Source organism: Pan troglodytes, chromosome 2 (assembly GCF_028858775.2).
Source record: "Pan troglodytes isolate AG18354 chromosome 2, NHGRI_mPanTro3-v2.0_pri, whole genome shotgun sequence".
In the NCBI taxonomy this organism is placed as follows: domain Eukaryota; kingdom Metazoa; phylum Chordata; class Mammalia; order Primates; family Hominidae; genus Pan; species Pan troglodytes.
In genome coordinates this window covers 154,383,875-154,411,816 of record NC_086015.1, presented here as the reverse complement: position 1 = coordinate 154,411,816, position 27,942 = coordinate 154,383,875, and the positions used below count along the sequence as shown (strand labels likewise).

General features: G+C 37.4%; 2 protein-coding genes across 16 annotated transcripts in view; one reads left to right on the top strand and one right to left on the bottom strand.

Moving 5' to 3' along the window:
- The window catches only part of MED12L (mediator complex subunit 12L), a 346,021-nt gene that overhangs the window by 225,077 nt on the left and 93,002 nt on the right, over positions 1 to 27,942 (bottom strand). For 9 of the 14 annotated variants that reach the window (XM_016942162.4, XM_009446695.5, XM_054681169.2 and 6 more), the window contains 4 exons: positions 21,141 to 21,272; positions 18,134 to 18,260; positions 15,670 to 15,884; positions 12,931 to 13,107 (listed from right to left, as the gene is read on the bottom strand). In XM_016942162.4, coding sequence (XP_016797651.3) covers positions 12,931 to 13,107; positions 15,670 to 15,884; positions 18,134 to 18,260; positions 21,141 to 21,272 — 651 coding nt within the window. Of the gene's footprint in view, positions 1 to 12,930; positions 13,108 to 13,941; positions 14,047 to 15,669; positions 15,885 to 18,133; positions 18,261 to 21,140; positions 21,273 to 27,942 lie in introns of all 14 variants that reach the window. The other 5 variants (XM_009446694.5, XM_016942161.4, XM_016942163.4 and 2 more) reach the window with 1 other exon arrangement.
- Positions 559 to 11,732, top strand: GPR171 (G protein-coupled receptor 171). Of its 2 annotated transcripts, XM_016942168.4 has the most exons (3): positions 559 to 3,485; positions 5,610 to 5,698; positions 7,168 to 11,732. In XM_016942168.4, exon 3 carries the CDS (start codon positions 7,221 to 7,223, stop codon positions 8,178 to 8,180), a length of 960 nt encoding a protein of 319 aa, XP_016797657.1. In that variant the 5' UTR covers positions 559 to 3,485; positions 5,610 to 5,698; positions 7,168 to 7,220; the 3' UTR covers positions 8,181 to 11,732. The 2 variants fall into 2 exon arrangements, with proteins under 2 accessions (XP_016797657.1, XP_063662382.1); XM_063806312.1 differs by lacking the exon at positions 5,610 to 5,698.

Below are 27,942 nucleotides of genomic sequence, written 5' to 3'. Positions count from 1 at the left end.
CAAATGGGGGAAAAAAAGCATGAAATTCAGTGACTAAAAAGAAACAAGATAATCTTTAAAAGTTCTTTATTATAAATTTCCCCTCCATAAATTATCTTTTAACCATGGACCAAATAGCAGTCACACCTCACAACCAAAAGGTAAAATGAAATGTTGACGCAATAACATCAACAAAAAGGCAGACAACCAAAAGGACTGTCAAGGGGAAATGACAGGGTAATGTACCCAGCCATTCTTTTAACTGAGTTCACATTCCAAGAATGTGAAAAAAACAAATTTGCCTTCAAATCATTTCCAAACATGTATTCTCCATTTCAGTAAAGAAAAAAAAAACAAGGCAGAATTTAAATAATACAGAAACAGTAACATGGAAACCATACGTCTACATTTCACTTTAAAACTACACTGCTTAATCACATCAGTCACTCTCAGATTTAAAGCTACCAATCTCAGAGCACAGAAAAAAATCTTTGGGCTAGCCCAGGTGGGAAAGAATATTATGTGCAAAAAAAAAAAAAAAAATTATTTTCTTTCAAAACATAACCCTGAAGCACAACGGCTATAGAGACAGGGCTGAACTGGAGTTGCACAGGCTGTGGCAGAAGTGACTGATCATAAAAATCTTCCATTTGTAAATTATTTTGATGTAAGAGCGTCCCAAATTCACATTCCAGAGGCTGAAAACTCCATGAGGAAGGCAAGAACAGTGGTACACTGTTCTACCACCCAATGGCATGCAAATTCAAATGGTTACAAATACTAAATGGGAAGGGGGACTGGACTGACCTGATGGCCTCCATTGTAATCACTGTCCCCAGCACTTTCATTGTAAGAAGCATAACTAAGAGCTGGGACGCCAGGATCTAACTGTGCAGGCTTGAGTGGGCCTTAATTTCTCTGCACCACAGTTTCCCCATCTGTAAGAGGCAGAATCTCCTGTATCTCATGGCTTGTTTTAACAAAAACAAGTCCTCAGACCTGTGCCTGGCTGTGGCAGTGACCACCGACCCCAACATTTGCTTTCCCCTTCCTCATTAGTTTCAAATGGCTTCCACGATATGCCGAAAAAGCACATTTTAAAAACGCTAAATATTCAAAGCAAGTATTTCTACTGAAATACCGTTGTTTGGTATTTGTGTTCAATAAAATCAAAAGCACGTTTTGTATAGATAGGAGAGTTGACTACAGAAAATATTTTCTTTCTCAATTCATAACTTGGCGGACAATTTAGCTTTAATTTTTATTTTACACATACAAAATATCCATGAAATATTCATAAGTAATGAATAGATTATTTCTTAAACAAAAAGTACTGCCATGACCAAGGTAAGGGAAAAATAACTTCACCTCACTTCTTCCCGCTTGGGTGTGTATTAGTGATGACATGCAACTTCCCGGAACACTAAGTACAGTCACAAACACTTGTCCTCAGTGAAACAGATAGAAAAAAGTGGCTTATAGAAAATCAAATGAAACTAGCATTAAAAAATGAAAACTACATGTATTTCCACTGTGAATAAACTTCCACACAAAGCCAGGTTGCCTGAGCTCATTCTCAGAAGGAGGAATATGATTCATCTATTAAAAGATTAATTCTCACTATTCTAAAAATTAAATAGAACTCTGAGAACAAGGGCACTTCAGTGCTTTCACATTTGGCAATCCAGACACAGAAACTGTGGTCTGGGTAGATTTTTAAGTACAATTGTTTGTACTTTTCAATTGTGTCTACAACCTTAAAGTGAACCAGCGAAGTAAACATATAAAGAGACCTAACTAAAAAAAGCAAAACAGAAACTGTCAAAAATCTTTCATCCCAGTTTTTCTCCATGCCATGGTAAAATCATTCACCACTGTTTGCAGTCAACTCCACTCATCTCTAAATTCTCTCCCTTTCATCTCCTCTACCCTCCAGTGGATGTAAACCCTGATCACTTCTCACTTACTTGTCTGCAAATATATCTTTTCTACAAGTATGTTCTTCAGTGAGTCCTGTACAATGTTGAAGCATACATATCTTAAAAGAAAGATCCTTTCCTAGCACTATGATGATGAAGCTCACAGTGGTTCTTAACATAAAATGTTTGAGAAACATTTGCTTTTTCCCTCATAGTTTATAATTTATGGTCTTCACTGGCAAAAATAATAATTATGTGAATTTGGGAGAATGTCAGAATACCTGAGACGTGACCAATATCATCATAAGCATCTTTACATTTTTTTCAAAAGTCTCCTTAGACTTTCCCTAAATTCTCCCTAGCTAGATACTTCTCATTTCATCTTTTGAGACATTTTTCTTTTTAAAAACTAATACCAAGAGATTAATTTTAGATCCTGGAAAGGTATCTTCTTTTTTCTTATCTAGAAAACTGACCAAGTATTATTAAAAGAAACCAAAGCACCTACCAAGCCAATGAAGCATTAGAAGAAACCAGACCCTAAATAACCAGGCAATGGCTTTGCATTTACACATCAACTTTGAACCAGAAAATTCAGAACTCTTGAAAATATGTTTGTTAGGTCCCCCACCATGCTAGGCTTCTTTCAAACATTCAGTTAGTTCTGCCACAGACACAATGAACATTTAACCAAACAACTTAAATACACACTGTAGGGTTCCTTTACACACAATCTATTAATTACTAAATACTATTTCAATTCATTAGGCTGTTTGAGTCAAACAGACAAATACTTATTACAAGTCTAATCTCATAAATTGAATATATAATATATTCTTCAATGAAAAATTATAAACTATAAAATAGTATGAATAACATCTAAGTGGAAATACATAAGCATAGAAAAAATTTAAAACTTATGTACCAAAAATATTAACAGTAATTATCTCTCTGCATAATGATGTTCCTTTTTTATTTCTATTTCCAGATTTTTCTATAATGAACACAAAATAAGATAAATAAAATATATACATTAGCTGACTCTGTAAAACACATCTTTTTACTTCTTTTTTTAATAATAGGTGTCTCAGCAGGAATAAAAACTGCAACTATTTTTTAAATTTTAACTTTGAAATGCTGTGTTACTATATATACTGAAAAAATATTTGCTTAAACACCTTATATCTTTAATTATTAATCCCCATCAAGGCATGAAGAGTGATATTCTTTGAAATCATTATGACACAAAACATACCTTGGATACTTTAAAAAAAAAAAAGGCTAGGTACTAAATGAAGATCTTTTCTCTAAAAAATATGACAAATAAATTGCTTAAGAAAGCATACATGAAATTGTATACATTAAAAAAACTTCTTTAGGAGACTTTCATAAAGTTAAACTACTTGCAAACCACAGTTTCATCTACGTCAATATGCAACATTTTAAAACCACACAAAAAGGAAAGGAAATTTTTAGTAAAGCCAGCAGCCTGCAATGGGGTTGCTACTGCTGCGGCTAACCAAACAGCTCATGCTTCTCTGAAGACTTGCAGCAAGGCTTGCTGAGGCTCACAGAAGATAGCCCCAGGTATGTCTTTTTAAACACTTAATATATTCAAATGCTTTTCCGTGGAAAACAAAATTGTGATTTTTCAGTATTTAAGGCTTATAAGTAGAAAAAGCCAAGCTGTATTAAAAAAAGCATCAATTTTTAAACTCTAAATAGGTCCTAGCTGTGAATGACACTATAATTTTCTTATATCTGATGAACCCATTCATCTGTCTCCAAAAGACAGGATAATTGACACCAGACTGAATACCTGAGCGAGCATAACTATTCAGTAACTCAATCTTATAACTGGGTGGATAGAGGCCATGTTGTAGATCTTCACAACAGGGAACAACAGGCCTTAAGATGACTTTCCTCTATAAACATTACAATAGGTGATTTCAAGAAGATTCCACTGTGATTCCCATAGAAAATCTAATAAGCTTTTATTTTGTTTTTGTTTTGTTTTGTTTTTGAGGAGTCTCGCTTTTTCACCCAGGCTGGAGTGCAGTGGTGCGATCTCAGCTCACTTCAACCTCCACATCCCGGGTTCAAACAATTCTCCTGCCTCAGCCTCCCGAGTAGCTGGGATTACAGGTGCCCGCCACCGCGTTGGCTAATTTTTGTATTTTTAGTAGAGACAGGATTTCACCATGTTGGCCAGGCTGGTCTCGAACTCTTGACCTCAAGTGATCCACCCACCTCAGCCTCCCAAAGTGCTGGGATTACAGGCGTGAGCCACTGTGCCCAGCCAGTTTATTTATTTTCTAAGCAATGGGCACTCTATCCAAACTACAGAGACAGTTAAAATCTTGTATTGTTGTTGCTGGACTACTTCTGAGTATCTCACATTTTCACTGGTAAGTAACTGTCTGGTAAAATATTTATTAAGCACTTAGTTCTCAAACTTGTGACACAGAACACAGGATGTTATTATACAATAGTTTAACCTCTAATTTACATAAGCAAAAATTTTAAATAAACAGATTTGTTTCTCACTGCAATTTAGACAAAAGTTCACAAACGCAAATGTGAGAAATGTGAGATGCTCCATGATTCTTGAGAATTACTGAATGATTAGTTATTCATTTCAGATAAATTATTCATGTACGGTATATATCGTCAGTTCTAGCTACAGAGAAAATTAATCAAAATAAATTACTCTAATTCTTCTCTTTACCATATACGTCTCATTGATACAACAGACTTATTTTATAGTTGTGCAAGCAATGGAGCACTTAAAGAAACACATTATGTTACCATTATTATGTAATACTTGAAATAAAAGTGCGTAAGCCAAAATCCTAGGGCCTTAGAAAGTAACAATAAGCAAAGATGTGACACTGTATCAATGCACACAAATACTAGTTTTTCACATAAAGAAGAAAAGTATGTTCAAAATTCCAAGGTACAAATGGTAACTATCCAAATTCGTGGTCGCCAAGGACATCGGTAGAGCCTGGAGTAGCTTTCAGATGTGAGGAGCTTCCTTAAAGCTCTGGAATAAGCAGGATACAGGAATAGTAAGGATAAATGCAGAGCGCTTAGAAGATGACCAATAAGAACAGATCTTAGTCCTGCCTGAACATGCTGTGAAAGCTTGAGGAACACACCAGTGCCAGCCCTCAATCTCCTCAACTGACTTGGGGATTAGACTACAGGCTATCGATAAAGTTTCCATCCATCCTTAAAATCCTATGACTCCAAAATTTCTATCACATGCAAAAGTATAAAGGCAGGAAGGAACTGTACACAGAACAGTAGAGACCCCACCAATCCCAATCTTAATCTGGGATGTAAGTAGAGATGGTAGAGAGAAACTAGGTTATGGAAGCTTTGAGAGCAAAGTTGGTTTAAACTTATTGGATGGGCCTAGGTTTTGTTTTTAAATGTGCGTGTGAGAGAGAGAGAGAGAGAGAGTGTGTGTACGGCGTGTGTGTGCGTGGTTGTATGCATAAAACAGCAAAATATACGAAAAGCCTAAACTTATATTCTTAGTATTTTGGTAAAAAGTTAAAAATGAATAGTTTATTTCAGCTTTATTACATAAAAATTGTTTAGAACATAGTTCCTGCCCACACAGTAAGCCCTTAGTAAAGACTGGCAGATATAATAATAATCATTATCATTTCTATCATCATCTTACTATTGTTACTGAGGCAGTGTTTTGGAGTGGTTTTGAATGTGATTCTGAGATCAGACTGACTGAGCTGGAATCCTGGCTTTATATCTTACCAGCTACACAACCTTGGGTAAGTAACCCCATTATGCCTCAATTTCCTCATCTGTAAAGCAGGGACAATAACAACACCTAGCTTATGGAAATGATAAGAAGTTAAATAAGTACATGTAAAGTATTTGGCATAGTGCCAGATACAAACCAACTGCTTAATTATTTTCATCGAGTTTGGTAAAGAATGACATTATTCATGGACTCTAACGTACTAACTCAGGTAGGGAAAGAGAAAGGGCATGTAGCCTCTAAGCAGCACTTGAATTTAGAAAGCTTTGTGTACATCTGCCTTATTCATCTGTTTGCATATATTGTTTCATTACAAATGCACACAAAGGATCATTAATTAATTGGGGAAATTAAAATTTAGAAAGATGTCAGAAGTTTTATTCTCTTATTAAAAGGCACTTACAGAGTAGCTGATCTGGCCTTCAATGTTGGTCACTATAACTTATATTTGCTTCTTTTAAAAAGGTTGTATTATAATATAAAATGTTTCCTTGCTAAAATACAAAAATAATCTTCAGGTCTTTAAAACAAAAGAACATTGTTTAATATGCAAAAGGGGGACCCACACCAACAGGCAGCACCAGAAAGATTACTAATGTACCCTTAGCTCTAAGCATGTGAGTTTGAATAGACCAGGTCAAAGGGAGCCCTATCAGTTTAACTTGAGCTTACAAACCCGCTCAATGTTCCAGATTTGGGAGGGACATGACAAGACTTCATTGTCATTATCAGTGGTGATCACAGTAGTTCTAAGTGTATGTCTTATGCTTCTGGGCTTTTAACTGCTTCAAAACCCACAATGAAAGAAAAAAAAAGCGACTCAAGTGTTGAAGTCAGATGTTTTGATACTAATATAAATAAATCTTTCTCCAAGGATTTTGTAACCAATGAACATACATCCATGTTCTGGTAGTTGTGGGTTTTTTTGTTTGTTTTTTTGGTTTTTTTCTGTTTGTTTTTGAGACAGACTCTTGCGACCAGGCTGGAGATTTTCCACCAACTCCTTACTTCCCCTGTCAGCCTGGGTTCTCCCAGCCTTAGGAGCCACATGAATCTATGGAAAACAAAAAACTAAAACAAGAAAAAAACCAGAAGGCCTCATTGAAAGCTCTTCATGCTCAACCACAACCCTAGTTTCCTCTCTCTACTTCTCAGAATCTCGGTTCACTTATCTCCTCTGCAAACTAACTTCCAACCCAACTGGTAACAAGAACTACCAGAATGGAAAAACCTGAGGTTGAAAATATCCCTACCAAAAGCAAACCTGCATGGGATTTCCTGAAAGTCACAAAATCAGACAATGGAAAACCCAGGCATCTTCACAATCTAGTATGTTCTCACCAGGCCATATGGTCTGGTAAGTTCACCAATAAAATTCTAAGAACTAGAAAGACAACGGTATTGTGAAGACCAATGTCTTTTAAAGAAAATAGTTGCTAATTTTAATTACTAACCTCCCTTTCCTTGTTTCTTTTACAGAGTCTTAGAAATTTTTTCTTTTCAATAAGCAGTCATCCTTACTTTCCCTCAAGATGACAAACAGTTCGTTCTTCTGCCCAGTTTATAAAGATCTGGAGCCATTCACGTATTTTTTTTATTTAGTTTTCCTTGTTGGAATTATTGGAAGTTGTTTTGCAACCTGGGCTTTTATACAGAAGAATACGAATCACAGGTGTGTGAGCATCTACTTAATTAATTTGCTTACAGCCGATTTCCTGCTTACTCTGGCATTACCAGTGAAAATTGTTGTTGACTTGGGTGTGGCACCTTGGAAGCTGAAGATATTCCACTGCCAAGTAACAGCCTGCCTCATCTATATCAATATGTATTTATCAATTATCTTCTTAGCATTTGTCAGCATTGACCGCTGTCTTCAGCTGACACACAGCTGCAAGATCTACCGAATACAAGAACCCGGATTTGCCAAAATGATATCAACCGTTGTGTGGCTAATGGTCCTTCTTATAATGGTGCCAAATATGATGATTCCCATCAAAGACATCAAGGAAAAGTCAAATGTGGGTTGTATGGAGTTTAAAAAGGAATTTGGAAGAAATTGGCATTTGCTGACAAATTTCATATGTGTAGCAATATTTTTAAATTTCTCAGCCATCATTTTAATATCCAATTGCCTTGTAATTCGACAGCTCTACAGAAACAAAGATAATGAAAATTACCCAAATGTGAAAAAGGCTCTCATCAACATACTTTTAGTGACCACGGGCTACATCATATGCTTTGTTCCTTACCACATTGTCCGAATCCCGTATACCCTCAGCCAGACAGAAGTCATAACTGATTGCTCAACCAGGATTTCACTCTTCAAAGCCAAAGAGGCTACACTGCTCCTGGCTGTGTCGAACCTGTGCTTTGATCCTATCCTGTACTATCACCTCTCAAAAGCATTCCGCTCAAAGGTCACTGAGACTTTTGCCTCACCTAAAGAGACCAAGGCTCAGAAAGAAAAATTAAGATGTGAAAATAATGCATAAAAGACAGGATTTTTTGTGCTACCAATTCTGGCCTTACTGGACCATAAAGTTAATTATAGCTTTGAAAGATTTAAAAAAAAAAACAACTCAGTACGAAAAAATACAGTTAGCTAGCAAATATGGACAGGTTTACTTAGAAATCCTGTTTCTAAATGCAAGTCAAGCTTTATTGTTAGGCTTGCTGCTACTCATTAACCCAAATATTTGTACAAAAAACTAAAGAGTCTCATTGAACGAATGTAAAATCCTGCAATATCCTTGAAATCCAAAAGAGGTCCATGACATAGACCCAAAGGTATTCATGAGTTATTCATTTAAATGCCTGGAACTGACTTCTTGATAAAAATATAAAAAATAATTTCCATGTAAGTTACCAGAAAGCCCACCAGCAACATAATTTTAAAGCCTTTCAGATTACTTTTAAAAAATGCAGCTTACATAAAACAACTTGTGCCTATTTTATTTCTAATCCATCACTTCAAAAGATGGTAATCTTTCAACTCATTACTCCTCCAATTTTTAATGTCGAATTTTTTTCTAACACAATAACCAAAAGCTTTTATTTATAAAAAGGCTTGAAAAATACAGACAATCTTTAATGTATTATTTGTAATTATATTCTATCTGTAGGTTATAATAAAGGCTTCCTGATGTTAGTAATAATACATTTAGTGACTTCTCATTTCTATTTTGAAGTAACATGAAACACAGAGGCCCTGTAACATTTCAGAGGGAGTTGTTAAGTTATACTAACTACTGAAACTAGTGTTTTGGAACTAGAAAATCACATCGATAGCACATCAATGGTAAAACAGCACCAGTCAGATGGTCTTTATAAAACAGATACACTGACTTCACATAGCAAGGCCGTGTTAGGAATGTAGCACAGGCTGAGCTACTCAGTGCCACCCAGGTCCAGAAAGATGAACCTGACTCCACGTAGGGCCCCAGTTTAAAGTATAGGTGACTCCAGCCGGGCGTGGTGGCTCACACACTTTGGGAGGCTGAGGTGGGCGGATCTCAGGTCAAGGGTCAGAGATTAGCCTGGCCCACATGATGAAACCCCCTCTGTACTAAAAATACAAAATTTAGCCTGCTGTGATAGTGCACGCCTGTAATCTCAGCGACTTGGGAGGCTGAGGCAGGAGAATCATTTGAACCTGGGAGGCAGAGGTTGCAGTGAGCTGAGACTGCGCCACTGCACTCCGGCCTGGGCAAAAAGAGCGAGACTCTGTCTCAAATAAATAAGTAAATAAATAAATCACAATAAAGTATAAGCTGACTCCAGCTCTCAGAGTCACAACTCTGATCAAATTCTCTCCACTGCTGGTGATGCAGAAAGAATACACAGCATTAAATAAAAGACTTATTAGGAAAAAGAATATTGGAAAAATTTAGATAAGCATACATGATGACTTTGTGTTTTTTATTTCATTAGTAAAATAAGCCCATATAAAAACCGCTGGTAAATCCATTTGCATTAGCTGCAATGATTAAGAAATGGTGTTCCTGAAAGCTAGGAAAACAAGTTTGATTCCAAACTTATTTTTGCATTTCACAAATTATTTTCTAAAGCTTGAAAATCCTATCTACAATTCCATAAAAATATTCTGACTCTGCAGTGAATAATAAATGAGAAAATGCATGAAGTGCCTATTACAAAACATACAACAAGATAATGCTATACAATTCTAGCTAGCTAATGATAATGACAGAAACTCCAGCAGCCTCACACATCTGACACAGTGTAAATGACTTACCTCAGTTGCAGGCTGTAGAATGCCTATCCACTAGAACCTGTGTTTGCTGGTAGTCTAGGAAACATGGTTCACTAATGGGCAGATCAAGTATTATTCACAGAATAGCATCATGAAACTATTTTTTCTGAATCTTTGGTCAAGCCCCCTTTAGTCCTCTTCTCTTTGGTCTTCATTTAGTAGGGCCCCATATGACAGATGGGGACATGGAAAACACTTTTCTTAACCATATTTTTATAGTCTCCTCACATGCAATGAGAAGCTAGTCAGATTTTCTCTTTTTATTAAGGGGAAAAAAACAGACAGTAGCATTCCTAAAGTCAGTGTTATATTAGCATATCCTTTGGCTTCTTCTGAATTGAACTCATGGTAACAGGGAGTTTAGGGCAACCAGTGGTGGAAGGCTATTAAAAAATGTATCCTACAATATCAATTGTCTAGCAGTTCTTTCATGAATTGTTATAGTTAAATTATCTCATGATTCATTATGACATGTGGTCACTGAAAATCATTTAAGCTCTTTCTTCCAAGGAAGTAGAATGTTAAATGCAGGGAAAGGCTGTAAAACCAAGGTCACAGGAACAACAGAATAAAGAAGCTGAGGCTTAGTGTCCAGCTCTGACACCCAGACACCTGGGAGAGAGACATGCAAAGCTCTGTTTACCCAAGAAAGGAACACATAACCCTCAACCATTCAACCAGTTTCAAACACTTTCAACATTTTGCCATCTTTGCTTAATTTATCACCCCCCTTAATTCTTTCTTTTAAATAAACTTTTTATTAGAGTAATTTCCAATTTACAGAGAAGTTGCAAAATAGTACAGAGAGTTCCATACGCCATTCAGCCAGTTTTCTCTAATGTAAATGACTTAAGAGAACCACAGTACATTTGGTGAAACTAAGAAGTTAACATTGGTATATTACTATTAAATAAACTCCGGATGTTAATATTGTCTCCCTTTTTTACCCAGAATATTTTAAAAACAAATCCCAGACATCATGATAGTTCATCTATAAATTCTTCAGGATACATCTCTAAAATATAAGGCTACCCTTTCTGCTCCCCTAAATAAACTGTGAGATTATTCCATTATATTATAAATGAATAATGTCTGTAGGTAACAGTAGAAAAGCACAGATATTATTCAGGCAGTGATAAATAAGAACAAACTTTGGCAAGTTTTGACATATCCCTGGACATAGAAAAATTAACAAAAAATGGATTAATTGTAATAAGGAAAAAAATATGGGTTTGATAATTTGACAAGTTTTGAAATGGCCCTGGACATAGAAAAATTACAAAAAAAAGAGACTTTTAACTGTAATAAGAAAAAAATAAATGGGTTTGGTAATTTTGAAAGTCATTTCAGGAGATATTCCAAAATACCAAAATAAATAAATAAATAAATAACTTAACAGAATACTTTGTTTTGCTGATAAAAACTCCTAGAAGATACCCAGAAAGTAATGTAATACATCTACAATTACTTTTTCTATTTTGAGACAGAGTCTCGCTCTGTCGCCCAGGCTGGAGTGCAGTGGTGTGATCTCGGCTCACTGCAAGGTCCACCTCCGGGGTTCACGCCATTCTCCTGCCTCAGCCTCCTGAGAAGCTGGGACTACAGGCGCCCGCCACCAGGCCTGCTAATTTTTTGTATTTTTAGTAGATACGGGGTTTCACCATGTTAGCCAGGATGGTCTCGATCTCCTGATCTCGTGATCCGCCCACCTCGGCCTCCCAAAGTGCTGGGATTACAGGCATGAGCCACCACGCCCGGCCCAATTATGCTTTTTATATGTAAAAGTAACACCCAATGAAAAAAATGACTCCCTGAAATTGTACTTAAAATAAAAATCCAGAAAAAAAGTTAGTGAAGCCAAGAATAAACTTTTTATTTCAAATTTTGACCCAATTTTTATTTCTAATATTAAGAAACCAATTTTGTTACCCTTTAGAATAAAGCACATCACTTTGCTAAGAGTCAAATGGTAAATTTCCTGCCAAGCATTTCCCATTTGCTATACAATTCTTAAATTCAACCAGTCCAAATCTGAGCCTATCTTGTACAAGCCTCTATGAAGTCTTACCCAATTTTTCAACTAAAATACTCTTGTTCTCTCCAATACTCATTCTTTGAGAGTGGAAGGGGCCCAGAAATGTCAACTGGCTCACCTTCCAGTAAGAATTTGTGTTTTTACTCAATTATTGCACGTATTTGAGTGCTTGCCATTTATAGATGTTTGTCTCCCGTCTTTCCTATGCCTCAAAATTCTTGCTGACATTTGTCTCCCGTCTTTCCTATGCCTCAAAACTCTTACTGACTAGAAGTACCTACCATAATATAGTGCACATAAAAGCTACTCAGCAAATTTACTTTCAAATTAAAACACATTTACGCCTGGCACGGTGGCTCACGCCTGTAATCCCAGCACTTTGAGAGGCCTAGGCGGACGGATCACCTGAGGTCAGGAGTTCGAGACCAGCCTGCCCAAAATGGTGAAACCCTGTCTCTACTAAAAATACAAAAAATTAGCCAGGCGTGGTGGCAGATGCCTGTAATCCCAGCTACTCGGGAGGCTGAGGCAAAATAATCACTTGAACCTGGGAGGCAGAGGTTGTGGTGAGCCAAGATCGTGCCACTGTACTCCAGCCTGGGCAACAGGAATGAAACTCCATCTCAAAAAAAAAAAAAGAAAAGAAAAAAAACACATTTAGACATCACCTGCAGTGACTCAAATGCTCTTTAATAAAAGGATACTAATATAGAAAATTTCATTTTCTAAATCTAATTAGTCACTAATATCACTACAAATTCGGACAACCTCAGTACATAAGCTTAAGATCAGAATTAGAACAGAAGCAGGAGCAAATGCAAAAAACTCACCTGCTATCATTATTAGTCAAGAATACAGTTGAATAATCTGACGTTCAACAGTTATTGATCTTATAATAAAATAATCAGGGTATAGATTAACTGAAGCAATGACTTACCAGAGGTATAGGAAAATGTGTTGCATACTGTAAGTGGCGAAGGAGGTCGTAATTAGATGGAAAAATTAATTCCCTTGGCTTTTCCCTCTTCACCAACTTCTCACAATTAACTGACACTCTTCTGCCCAAGGAAGTGTTGGCATTCTCACAGGATTCTCCAGGCATAGGAGAAAAAATCTAAGTCATGTAAAACAAATGTTGGAGATTGTAAATGAAAGCCAGCAAAACCAAACCACAGTGCTACATACCAAAACACACACGTAAGACACTTATACACCTTTTCCTACTTAACCACTTAGCAAAAAAATATGAAGAAATTTTGTTAATTTCCACAAAATTCATATTCAGATCAGTACGAATCTGTGAGCATCACCCTCCATTTTGTAGATGAGAAAATGACAACCACACACATAAGAAATGTGTCTACACTACCTGGAAAGCTAAAGATAAAAGCAGAATTATGGGTAAGTGTTTTTCTCGTAGGGCTACATTTCGTACAGAAACATATACATAATAATAAACTAGTAAGACTAATGAATAATAGACATAAAGGTTTTGGTCTGTACTCCAAACAATTTTTTTTAAAGTTATATATTGTGATTCACGAGAAAGAACACATTATAATTATATTGAAATAAAGTAGAAGAATGTATAATAGGCCCAAAGCCACCAAAGCTATTATATAGAAGCTGAACATATACATAGCAAATCAACATGGACTGTCATCGTGAAACTACATTCACGCATTAATGAGATGATGATGAGCTCAAAATGAACAAAAAAGTTAGCCAACTAGGAGGACAGGAGTGTTAGAATTTACAGAGTAGGCCATGCAACCAAAACTGAGGATGACCCAATTGTGTCAGATGATAATTGTACCAAAGGAAGAATATGGCAAGATTACATATCACAAATGTGCAAGTCATTCTGAGAACACAGAAGGATAGAGACAGGCTGGGATGGGAGCGGGTTAATTCTTAATTGTCAATAAGAATCAAAGATTGAACCTACTGGAAATTCCGAACCAAAGTCAGTTTTAAAGTCACTCTTGTCTACTTCATCAAAAATGTTAGTGGTTCCTGAGTCAATGCCCATATGCGCCATAATACTCTGTTCCTGATAATCGCCAGAGAAAGAAAGTAACATTGTAAGTTTTGGAGTTCATCAAGAAACTGAAGCTAAAACATGACAGTGGGATTTTTAACCATCGCTGTCTTTTGTTCCCCGTATTGTTTTCTTCCCCGCAAACTGAAGGAAGCTTTAAGGCATGCCTTGCTACGAACAGTCACATTCTTTTCCCTCATCATGAGAAAATTTAACTTCCATGATATTTTAAGAGAAGAGCACACAAACATCCGGATTAAAAACAAGTGTCCACAATTTCCTTTCTTGGGCTATTTCCCATCACATACTTTAACCAACTCTTCTTATTAAGAAAAATATAAGACTATATCTGAAATATAAGACACTTTAATATCTATAGAATAGAAAAGAAAAAGCAGGAGGATAGAAAACATGTAAACAGGTAAAGGAACTTCAGTTTTTAGCCTTGTAATTGCTACTGTCAATAAATTAAGAAAAGTGTTTAAATATTTTTAACTCGACACCATTTTGAAAACAAGCCTTAACAGTATGAACTATGAATCCATGTTTGCAATTCTAATACCAGGTTTTTAATTGTAAGTATAGCTACTGTTTTAAAAAATAATAATGGTATATGCCTAAACTGTGAGGTGTTTTTTGTTTGTTTGTTTGTTTGTTTTTTTGAGACAGTTTTGCTCTTGTTGCCCAGGCTGGAGTGCAATGGCGCAATCTCGGCTCACTGCAACCTCCACCTCCCGGGTTCAAGCAATTCTCCTGCCTCAGCCTCCTGAGTAGCTGGGACTACAGGCATGTGCCACCACGCCCGGCTAATTTTGTATTTTTGGTACAGACAGGGTTTCTCCATGTTGGTCAGGCTAGTCTCAAACTCCCAACTTCAGGTGGTCTGCCCGCCTCAGTCTCCCAAAGTGCTGGGATTACAGGCATCAGCCACCGTGCCCAGGCTAAACTGTCAGTTTTTAAGCAATTGTCTCAAGTTCTCGTCATTTTCTATAACTCCCTATCACCACCTCCATCTTTTTTGCCTTGAAAATTTCAGTAAGTATCTGGAACAATATCCAAAATACCAGAATTTGGCAGAAAATTATAAAGTCACACTCATAGCATAAAATAATTTGTTGAAAAGGACACTTCTATAACATTTGAGAAACAGAGATTAAACTTTTAATTAACTGAAATGAAAATATGTGTTGTGACTAACAAAGAATTTCCCATTATGAATAAAAGAGTGATATAAGTAATGAATGATACATTAGGGAAAAGACGATTCTTAGAATGAAAACTCAGCTGACACTTAAAGGTCAAAACAAGTCCAGTTTTGAGACACAATGTTAAAGAAAAACTAGAGATTAGAAACATCTAGAACTGAAAGTATATAATTCCAATCCTATGAAAAATGTTATGGCCTGTCAGATTATTTTCATTACAGTTTTATAGTATCCAAAGGGAAATTCTGGAAGACATAAGAAGCTACAGTGTAAATATCTTTCTTGCTTGAGAAGTAGAGATAAATAACCACTGGGGCAAAAGAATACAACAAAAAGCCATCACTCTTCTACCACTACATGACCCATTTGAACATGGTTCCCAGTAGAGTTTAGTTTCTGGGGGAGTGGGGCATCATATCCAGGGCCATACCTCCATTTTCACATCATGGTCCTTTGAATAGTGTTCATCTGCATTTTCCCCTACTGGTGACCGCGGCCGAGTTGAGGCAGTGACTGACAAATCTCCTCGAGATATGAGGGTACACATGTATGCGTCATGGGAGAAGACATCATGGCGGATGAACTCGCAGAAGAGCAGCACCAGGTTCACAAATTCCACCTTTTCACATTCACTGTTTGGGTCCGCTATAGAGAAACAAATTCAATCAAGAATTCCTTGAGCAGGTGGTAGAAAAAAACTAATTACTAAGGCTTAATATTTTCATTACTTTTCACAATCAACTTTTTTGGGGAAAAAAAAGATCTATTGGAAGATTTACTGAGGCACTAGCATTTTGGGCAGAACTGACAGGCAGGTTTTGATTGTCCCACCATAATTGAAAAATATCCAGTATGGTAAACATGATTACAAGTTTAAAGATAGTAGTCCTGGCTGGGTGCAGTGGCTCACACCTGTAATCCCAGCACTTTGGGAGGCTGAGGTGGACAGATCCCCTGAGGTCAGGAGTTTGAGACCAGCCTGGCCAATATGGTGAAACCCCGTCTCTACCAAAAATACAAAAATTAGCTGGGCATGGTGGTGGGTGCCTGTAAGCCCAGCTACTCGGGAGGCTGAGGCAGGAGAATCGCTTGAACCCAGGAGGCAGAGGTTGCAATGAGCCAAGATCGTGCCACTGTACTCCAGCCTAGGTGACAAGAGCGAAACTCCATCTCAAAAAAAAAAAAGATAGTAGTCCTTAATACCCATTCAAGTATTAATGTAAAAAAGCAAAATTTCAGGATCAGAAAAAAATACAGCAGGACTAGACTGCTGTCCTCTGGTTTTACTAATAAAACAGTTCATGACTGCTTTTTCTAGCTTGAGTGGGTCTGTGCAGTTGTGAGAATATGGGTGCACATTTTCAAAGGAGATTTTACAATTGAACCGCAATTTAAATGGTGTTTGAAAAAAATGTAAGCAGGATCCACGGAAAAGAAAAAGGAACAACTGAATAAAAAGAACACAAAGATGGAGCTCTGCAGATTATTTTTATTCATAACTAGCCTATTTAACTCACATTATGACTTTCAATATTGTCACTGCACTCTAAAGTTTTGTGACTACACCTTTAAGATAAGATTCAAAATTTGTAAGATGAACCTGCAAAGCTCAATCCTTGGTACCATCACATTCACAAACACCAATAGGAGACACATTTATCCAAGGAACATTAAGCTCAGTTCCCTAAACCTTGAACCTAAATGTTTCCTCTTGCTCACTACCAAACTCGGTGATGAGCAGGCTCTTTCAAGGAACAGATCAGCTTTTTCTGACAGATAGTAAATGAGATGAACTAGCAAAGACACAGGAGTAAGGAGTTTTTCCTAAAGAGAGAACAAGAATGGGGAAGAAACGAGGGAAGCAAAGGGCAAATGTCTGTCTCCCCCAGGGTACAAGGTAAGTTAGAACTGCTAACTTCATGCCTGACAATATATTTTCTGCTATCAGGGATCTCTTCAGTCCTTTCACTTTTCTGCTTCCTTTTCCATGAATTACTCCTCCCTATATTCCAACCACTAGATTAGCTCCAGAGCTTGCTCTCCTTCTAGCCTGGAAGCCACCAAATAACTGAGAGAGCCCTTTGTCTCAAAGAACCTCACCTGCAGGTCTCACTCAACCCAAAATGAGGCCCCTCCTCAGAGGACTCAGAAGAGTACAGTTTGTTGTTGCTTTACCTCTTTCTTCACAAGCATCTTCCTCCTCCCCAACCTTTTTCTCCCTCTTTCTATTGCTTTTGACTTTTTGCCATTTTTCTGTTATCTTAAGATCCTCCCTGTTGCATTTTGTCATATGAAAATCTCAGAATAATTTCAAGCCTACATAGCTCACAAAATATTTCAAAAGTGTTCACCCACAGTCTGAACCCACTGGGTGGCTGTTTATTTCAGAAACCCTCAACTCCTCACTAAAAAGGCAAAAAAAAGAGCTTGAGATGACATAAACATCCCAGAGAGTGTAGAGAAGCAGCCAGGCATCTATAAATTACTTCCTTGTACCATGTCTCTGGCTATAGAGTACTGTTGCTTGATTCCCCCCCACTCCCATGTTTAAGAGCAGGAACTAGAAAATCAGACATACAGAAAACTACTAAAAAAGAGAAAATTCCAAATCACATTCAATATACAGACAAATGTCACAAGACCTTACTTCCTTACATGAAGGAGTGAGGTGACTTTTAACAATTATTTTAAAGTGTTTGAAGCTTGACTGATTTTAAAATTGCCTAAAAGTCTCCATTAAAAAACATGCCACAAAATTTTGCTCAGTAAAACATACATTATATTCAGTGCCAAGAATATTAAATAAGATCTAAATTTTTAAAAAAGGAATCAGAAAAAAAAAAAAGATCAATCCCTTATTTAAGATCTAGAGGCAAAGAGTTTTCTCTACTTACACAAAGAGGGGGCCTGTGTATCTAAAAACCTTAACAGCACATTCTGGAAAACAGGCAAACTGGATCCAGCAAGAGAGGATGAAGAAACAGACTCCTTCTCATCTAAGACTTCTGATTCACCACATCTCTACAGATTAAAAATAAATAACAAAGTTAATTACAGAAGTATAGTCATAACAGATCATGAATTTGTTAATTTTTTATTAGCATTTAAGTGCTCAGGTAAAACATGTAATATTAATTGATATGTCTGTACTTATTTAAGGGACCATGCACCTCAGGTGAATATAATTTCTCCATCCAAGTACTAACCAGGCCTGACCCTGCTTAGCTTCCGAGATCAGACGAGATCGGGCGCGTTCAGGGTGGTATGGCCGTAGAGAGGTGAATATAATTTCTAAAAGTTGGAAAAAACTACCCCAGAACACTCAAAGGATTTCAAAAACACCCCTGAAAAACATTTATTCATGTGAATTATAAACTCTGCACAGTATTACATGAGTGCCCACTAAATATATTATGGTACAACAAACTATTCATTATCCCTATGCAAAATTGCTAAAAATAATTTGAGGTTGTCTTCATTTTTAAATAGTTCATGTTTAACTGTATTCTCCCTGGAAAATATTGGGGCATATATTATTGAACTGTTTTTGTCAGAAGGGTTTATTTGTGTTTTTGGAGAAACATGGTATCAAATGAGAATGCTAACATAATTCCCCTAACAATATTCTTTCACTTACTCATCACATTCCGCCAATAAGATCTCTCAGAACCTCTGGGAATGTCCACAGTTCATGAAGTACCTCTAGGGAAGTTATTTAACTTCTATTTTCTTAAAGACAGAACTTACACAGGACCAGAACCTTGTTTTCTATTCTTTGTTATATTCCTTTGATCATTCCCATTTTCATTACTCTTTAATATCAAGATATTAATTATGTTAAGAATATCATTATTTTTCCAATCTATTTTCTCTTTGTGAAGGTCAAATTTTAAAGATGGTGATGTTTAACAAAAAATCAATTATTTTAAATATCTCTGAAAAATACATTTTTAGATATAGATACATTTAGGCTATTAAAATTACAAGGTAATCTATATATGAACCTCTTCTAAAAGTGGAATGTGTATGTTTGTATGTCTGGAATAGAGGCAGGAGAAAAGCAGTGTAAAAAAACACATATGCAATACAGAAGGAGCAATGAAATATTTGGGAAATTTCATTTTAGCTGCTGAAGTTTATGGACTGCAATTCACCACAGAATAGTCCAACTATTCATAATGTATGGAAGAAAAGCAATGAAAGGCTTTTCTTAATTTGCACACTGTTCAATGGGTCATTTAGCTTACACCTTAACATTAATATCTTCAAGCCCCAGTTTCAACAATATGATCTTTCGTTTTTGGTGAATACAACTTTCCTAACAGGAAGAGAAAAATGTCTATAAAATGTTCTTCCTATTTCATTTTTACTAGCTTCACAAGAAGGAGGTGTAATATCAGCAACACAGAGAGCCAGCTAAGGCTCATCCAGTCATGCAACAAATACCTTCTGAGCATCTACTATGCAGTGAGCACTATTCTGTGCCAAGGACACAACACTGAACAAGATGAGTGAGCTTTCTGCTGTCCAGCTCACCTTCTAGAGGGGGAAGGTAGGTATTAAACAATAAGCAGATTAACTAGATAAATGTGCACTGCAACAAGGAAAGTAAAAACAGTGACGTGAGAAAGAGTGCTTGAGGGGTAGAACGCTGTTAACTTTGACCACGTGGTGATGGAAGACCTTCCCCAGGTGCCACATGTTGAGCTGGGAATGCTGGAAAGGAAGGTACACTTCTTGAGATGGGAATGCCAGGAAGAGGCTGGCCACGCAAAGACTGGGGAACAGTCTGCAACCTAGAAGGAACAACAAGAGCAGAGGCCTCAAGGTGACAGTGTGTTTTGTGTATTGAAGGAGTAGAAGTACCAAGGTGAATGGAGCTGTGACCCTGGGGAGAAGGGCACAAGATGAGGTGGAAAAGGTAGCTCAGGAGATGCTGCAAAGGCTACAGTCAGGAGCCACAGAGAGTATCAGTAAGGAGACAATGTGATCTATTTACATTTCGAAAAGATCGGCAGTTGCTGTGTAGAGGAAGCAGAGAGATGAGGTAAGATGCCTCAAAGTTGCCAGGTGAGAGATGACAAGGACCTGGTCAGATGATATACACACATTCCCCATAGCCATCCCTGCTAACAGTCACAGGCAGAAAGGAAGGCCTGCTTAGAAAATTTCCCTCAACAAAAGCTAATGTTGACGAACTTAGTTTTGCTTTTTCCCTTATAATTTACTTCCAAGGCTTTAATTGCTCTCTCTGGGGCCAGAATATAATCTCAAAAGCAATACAAATTGGTATTTATAATATCATAATCATAACTGCCTCAAGAAAGTATATCCAAATCCACTAAAATATGTAGTTCTAAATTTCATAAAAGTTGGTATATCTTATACACATGTGCACATGTATATTGCACATGTGTGTGTATGTTGTGTGTACGCATATTTCAATATAGCAAAGAAATTTCTTTGTTCGAAATCAGATGCTAAAATTGTATTATTTTATCTTTTATTTATTTACTTTTTTAGAGACAGAGTCTCACTCTATCAACCAGGCTAGAGTACAGTGGCACCATCATAAGCTCACTGCAGCCTCAAACTCCTGGGCTCAAGAGATTTTCCTGCCTTCTCCTCCCAAAAACTAGGATTATAACAGGTGTGAGCCATTGTGCCCAGCCTAAAGTTTTATTTGAAAAGATACCATTTTTAAATTAGTCCAGAATATAAATGGCTGCATCAATTTAGAGAGATGCTACTATAAGAATCTTCCTTATGTGAATTTTTACATCCTCCCTTTTTTCCTCAAGAGTAAAAGAATAACATAATGAGGGTAAGAGAAAATGATCTTCCCCCAAACAGTATTTTTACATTACGGCATTCAACAAGCAGAAAGAAAATGGAACCTACCTCTGCCTCAATTTCTGCTTGCCTCTTCTCCAGGAGTTTTGCCACAGCCATGGCCCTGTGCTTGCCAGACCGTTTGCAGCTCACGGCCCATTCACATAACAGCGTCACCACAGCTTCATCGTTGGGCGCAACCTAATGACCAACAGAGAGGGGTACCAGCCACATCAAATGAAACATTCACCCAGCAAGAGGCAGGAAGCAAGCAAGGGAATATCTAACACTTTAAAGCTTTTTTCCATGTTTTATTATAGTAGCTTTAGAAAGCGCTTCCAAAACATTTTTAATTGAAATACAAAAAATAAACCTATACAAGGAAAGAAATCACTCATGCTGAATCTGTGACAATTCCAAAAGAATTAGAGCTTCCCTGTGGATGCCTTCACTTACACAGGGACATAACCTAGTCCCAGCTACCCTCTACAACTCAAATTTCAAAACCAAATAGTAAGGGGAAAAAAACCACCACTGACTGTCAAGAACAGCTGTCACAAAGTCAAAGTACATCACTCTACTGTTGGCACCCTCAGGCCCCCCACTCACTCAATGCCTCATACAATAAATAATTCTGACAAGCCAGGTTATCCAGTGACCCACTCCAACACAAAATTAGAAGGAACAAACCAGAGGGGAGGCTGGAACGCTGGTAAAACACCCGTCCCAATGGAAATAACAAACACGAAAAATGACAGCCCAGCACCAAAACGAACCAACAATTAAGGGCAGACACAGTCAACCAAGGACAGCAGCTGGGTCTAGGTAGGGCTCAGCATGGTGACCAGAACTGTCAGCCACAGTTGTCATGGCCTAGAAATAGGCACCAGCGACTGAGGATGAGAGGATGTTGGGGACCCAAATGACATGAGTCGCGGATAGGGGTGCAGCGAGTGGTGAGCAGGGAGATGGTACTTCTGTGTGATCTGTCCTTTCCTTTTAGAGGATCCACGCCAACCAATAGGACATCAACTACAAGCTTTTAATATGTCCCCATGTGGATAAACATTATGCCAGAAAAACTAGATAATCGCAGCATTAGCACTACAGGCTATGAGGGAAGTTAATACTTTAGAATCCATAAACTCAATTAAGATTACGATATGGCTATGAGCACACTCCATGGAAGAACATACATACATACATGCATGAACTTAGCACATTTTGGAATGTCTGTGCAGTCTGAAAAGCCATCCAAGAATCCCAGAATAAGTATCCCTGATCAGCTGTAGATGCTAGCAAACAATTCAGATCATGAAAATCAGTTTATTCCAAGATTTTTATTCATCATACCCTAAATTTTGTCATTTAAACACATGGTTACTCAAACCAAAGAAATGAGTTACCTGAGGCAGATACCTCAAAGGGAGCTCTGTTTTCCTAATTTAAAACAAGAGAAATAACTCAATTGAAAGAAATGTTTGAACATAACATTTAAAACAGAAAGTAAACTGGGAGGACTTTCTGCCCAGATTCACTCTAACCTATATGAACATAAAAATATAAAAGTCAATCCAGTGAAGGACCACACGCTTATAGGTTTAGAATATTAAAGATAACAAAAAGAGTTACCCTAAAAATACTGCTTTCAGTTTTTATTAATCTAAGCAGTAATATGCATCATATCCACATTTACACAGATTTTTTTTTCTCCTGCATCTTCAAGATTACACTAAAATGTGCTACAAGAAACAGGTGATTTTAAAATTTAAAAATTTCTTTTCCCACTAAAGATTTTATGTGAGATTTAATATCTATGTGAAATTAGGGAGACATATAGAAGAACTGTATGTGATCAGTAATGTCTCAACACCTACGTGGGAGAACAGATTTCTTCAGATCTACTGAATGAACTATAACAAACGAGAAGTCAAAACAAATCACATTACCACATCCCTTTTATAAACCAAAACAACAGCTAGTGTGCCCACATCATCTCGGAGAAAACAAACACAAACTCATCACACACGACACTCTGAAGATCAACAAACCAAGCACGGTGTACACACAGCACACACGATTCTGAAAAGGCAGGAGAAAGACAAATCTGATCTGGGCACCCATAATGTGCATGAGCGTTCGGTGCTGCTAGGGATAGGAAGGCACATTTTCTTGCTTAAGAAGCTTACACTCAAGAGATAAGAAGGAAACAGCAAACACAGAGCAGAATAAGAGGCTCTATACACTGCACATCCACAGGGACAATCCAGGGAAGGTTTTATGAGAGGCGTGGTCTTGAACCTTCATATAGTCACACTGTTAACTAGGGTTTTATCCAGAGAGAGGACTACAGGAGATTTTTATTTTCTGCTTTTATCATGCAAAAGAAAAACACTGTTTGTTTTGGGGAAAAAAATGTAAATTGGGCCTTGGAGGAAAAATATCAGATTTTTGATAAATAGAAAAAAAATGTAAAGGACAGAAAAGACCTATCTAAACATAGTGGAAATCATATGCTCTCCTGAAGCCTTGGGGTATAACATCCACTTACACAACTATGTGCTAGGCACTGTGTTCTGCCCTATTTATACATATGATCTCATTTTACCCTTACAGAAACCTGGAAGTAGTTATCCCAACTGTAATGAGAGGCAAGCTAAACCCATGCCTCCAGCCCCAAACTCACCCCTAAGCTACTAAAACCCATCCGCTCCCTGGGCACCTCCACCTGCTGACCACAATCACCTGATCCCAAACTAAGCTCATCTTACCCCTCAAATACATTTCTTGTCCTGTGTACTTTCTCTTAGAAAATGGCATCACCATTCAGGCCAGAAAGCTGAGAGTCCTTCTCTCTCCCCAGCCACATTCTACCTACACTGCAGTTTGAGCCCCTCAGACATGCTAAGCCCACCTCCACCTCGGGCCTCAGTGTTGGCAGCCCCTTCCCTCCAGTGCGTTCCTTACCCCCGAGTTTCACAGAGCAGCCCCTTATCTGCCCTAAAATCTGGAGGATTCAGGCTGACCAGAGGCTCCCTGGCCACCCTTGCAAACGTCATGCTATTTCATTTGCTTAGCAGTGAATGCTGCTATCTGAAAATGTTTTCTTCACTTATTTATAATTTTACTGTCTGCATTCTCTCACTAGTAAACAAGGATTTTAGGTGGGAACATCATGAATAAAGCCACTCAGCAGGCCCACTTACAGAAATCCTATGAATGACAAAAAAAACCTCATTCTAATTTAGGGCTTATCTTATGGCACACATCCAACAGCAGTCTGAACGAATTTTAAAAAGTAAAATAAGGAAGCACTGTTATAACATCTAGAGCATTCACAATAATTTTCAATCAGCTTGCTCTAATCTCTAAATAATGCTCCTGGAGATGCAAAGAAAATAAGCAGAGACATTTTTTCTCTCCTAATTCATATAATCTTCACTCCTTTAGGTGTCTTGTCATCTCAAGCAACTTTAACTTACCTCATTAAAAAAAATAATTTAGCTAAATTAAAATGTTCTTTTTACATTTTCATGTCTTTATTCCACTGAGTTATTATTGCAAGGTCACAATGCTACATAAAATAAGCAAAATTATTCCTTTAAGACTGCCAGAAATGGTTATTACAAATGACAGGCTGGGCATGGTGGTTCACGCCTATAATCCCACACTTCAGGAGGCAAAGGAGGCAGATCACCTGAGGTTAGGAGTTCAAGACCAGCCTGACCAACATAGTGAAACCCCATCTCTACTAAAAATACAAAAATTAGCCAGGTATGGTGGCGCATGCCTGTAGTCCCAGCTACTCAGGAAGCTGAGGCAGGAGAATCACTTGAACCCAGGAAGCCGAGGCTGCAGTGAGCCAAGATGATGCCTCTGCACTCCAGCCTGGGCAGCAGAGTGAGACTCCATCTTAAAAAAAAAAAAAAAAAAAAAGACAATGAGCTAAGTACAGTGGCATGCACCTGTAGTCCCAGCTACTGGGGAAGCTAAGGCAGGAGGATTACTTGAGCTCAGGAGGATTACTTGAGCCCAGGAGTTCGAGGCTAGCCTGGGCAACATAGCCAGACCCTGTGTCTTAAAAAAAAAAAAAATGGAAGGAAAGACATGGCAATGATTTCTACATTTATATAAAAGCACTAATGATGAGCTGAAATTACAACTACCAATTTTTATTTTTAAAAGAATAGATTTCACTTTTACATTTCTAAACATGCTTGAGATAAAATACCCACCAGTGACTTTCATTTTACTTAAACTTTTGCATATATTCCAAATTTTAAGCAAACATATATTATTTTTAATACCAAAGAGATAAAATACATATTTAAAAAATATCTATAACATAATATCCTTAGATGCTGATTCCAAATACGAAATAAGCCTAGGATTTTGACAAATCTCCAAATGGCTTTAAAAAAAGATTGCCAGCAAACTTAACCATCGAGAAAATAGAAGTGTTTTTTTTTTTTTAATCTTTTAAAAGTAAAATCACTTAAGAATTTAAAATCATTTAGGAAAGAATTTTTTTACTAATCATAAAAATGACTTGCAAAGAAAACAATTTACTAGAGAAACTGGTCGATTCTTTGGAAGAAGAATAGGGTAGTTGCTTACATGTTAAACAATGTAGTGAAATAAAGCAAACATTGTATCTATGTGTATACTGTGCACTGAAGAAAATTAAATTTACAAAATGTCCACTGGAATTCCAAGTCTGTGCAGAAGAGTTGGGTCCTTGATAATTTCCTAAAATAGATTCATAAAAATCCAATGAATATGGAAAGGTACACTTGTCTCTCAATGATTTGACTCACCCAATTTAAGTAACTGACACGTCTTCACCTAGAGATGCATAGAAAAGCACACATAAAGAAAAGAGTTCTTTTGAACACATCCAGATGTCACCACTGGGGTTTGGGAGGCAGAATGTGCTAGAAATAGAAAACAGGTTCCAAGAGGAAGTCAATTCACTTCCAAAAGTACCCATTAATGTGCTTTCTTTTTAAGTGCCCATAATACGGTAGGCACGGGGAAACAAAAATTTTAAAGATCTTGTCCCTATCCTCAAAATGCTCACCTTCTAGAGAGAAACGTCTAAAAGACAAGTAATCATAAAGTAACACGACATTTCTAGAGTGGAGGAATAAGTAAGTCTAGCCTTCCACCCCTTCGGTATCTCCTGGGAGGGGAGCATACATCGTCCCAACTTACTGACATCTGAGATCTCAACCTGAAGAAATTCCTGTGGACTACCTGCTGCGGTTGTAGTCCCAATTTCTGATTTTTAGAAATTAAGTGAATTAAGAAACCCAGAAATTAAAACCTTGAGGAAAATGCTGCTGAAAAGACTGAGCTTTTAAAAAATAGAAAATTTCAGCACAAAAATTTTCTTGTCCTTTTATCAATTATGCCTATAAAAAGTTATGCATTTCAAAATCTTATATTTAACCAATAAATATTTTCCAATACTAGCTAGATACCAAGAATGCAATGCCCACTATTTCTTAAATATCATAAAACCTGCCAAGTGATGCCATCCTTTCCTTAGGATATTTAGAGTGGTGGGAATAAAGGAATAGACAGCTTCTGCGCCTACTTTAAAAGAAATGATATTATCAAAGAAGTTTTACAATGACTTATACTAACTTCTCAGAGAGAATGTCTTCAGCAATGGAACTATGAAAATTTTTGGTTTGTTTTTATTTCCATTTTTTCTGCAGGCTAATGGGCCAGATTTCAATGTCTGATTAAAGACATACAGATAAGGGCAGATGGCAGAGGCTTCCAATGGAACACAGGAAAAGGAAGGTCAATGGTGCATGACCAGCAGTAAATCCCAAGTCCTATCCAAGAGGGGTCGTTCTCAGCCCTCAGACAGTGTCTCTCACCATGCTTTCCTTCTTCCAGGAGCAGTACCCCTACTGCTCCTTCCCCTTCGTGGGGTAATTACAGTACCCCATCCTCTCAGCTCTATTGTTATAGTCTGCATTTGGAGCTGTGAGAGGCAGTGAAAATTTCAGGCAATTCTTTGGACATAAGAAAAACAAAATTCACTCCATCAGGTACTCATTAGGTGCAATGTCCTGTAAAACATTTCAGATGCCAAAGGTCTAGACCAGCCCTGACCAAATAAAGTATATGTTTCTCTTATGATTAACCCCCTGCCCTTTTTTTTTCAGTCTGGCTCTGTCACCCAGGCTAGAGTACAGTTGTACAATCTCGGCTCACTGCAAGCTCTGCCTCTTGGGTTCAAGCGATTCTCCTGCCTCAGCCTCCAAAGTAGTTGGGGTTACAGGTGGGTGCCAACTCGCCTGGCTAATTTTTGTACTTTTAGTAGAGATGGGGTTTCACCATGTTGGCCAGACTGGTCTAGATCTCCTGACCTCAGGTGGTCCACTCACCTCAGCCTCCCAAAGTGCTGGCATTACCAGTATGAGCCACCACGCCCAGCCAAAAACTCATTTTTAGAATAGGTTTTCTACAGTATTTATTGCTTATTCTAGTCATGGACTAAAGTCATAGGACTGATAGCAGACACAATAAAAATAAAAAATTGAAAGTCTTAATGTTACATGTAAATCTTTTCAGTTGCTTCTAATGAAAATTTAATATAAAATAACTTGCAGATTAAGTTATGGGTTTAATCACACTGAAAATCAATAATGATGATAGATTACCAAATTTGCAGGTAGTAGTAATAAAGATAATTAACATGTACTGAGTGCCTACCCAATTTACAGTCAGACATTGCAATAAATGTGTTTCAGGAATTCTTTCTCTCAATCTTTACAACCTATAAGCTGGTTATATTATCCCCAGTTTACAAATAAGGAAACTGCAAGGCACAGAGATGGCAAATAACTTGTCC

Coding starts and splice junctions, on each gene's coding strand:
- GPR171 (XM_063806312.1), top strand. CDS start 7,221: ATGACAAACAGTTCGTTCTTCTGCCCAGTTTATAAAGATCTGGAGCCA.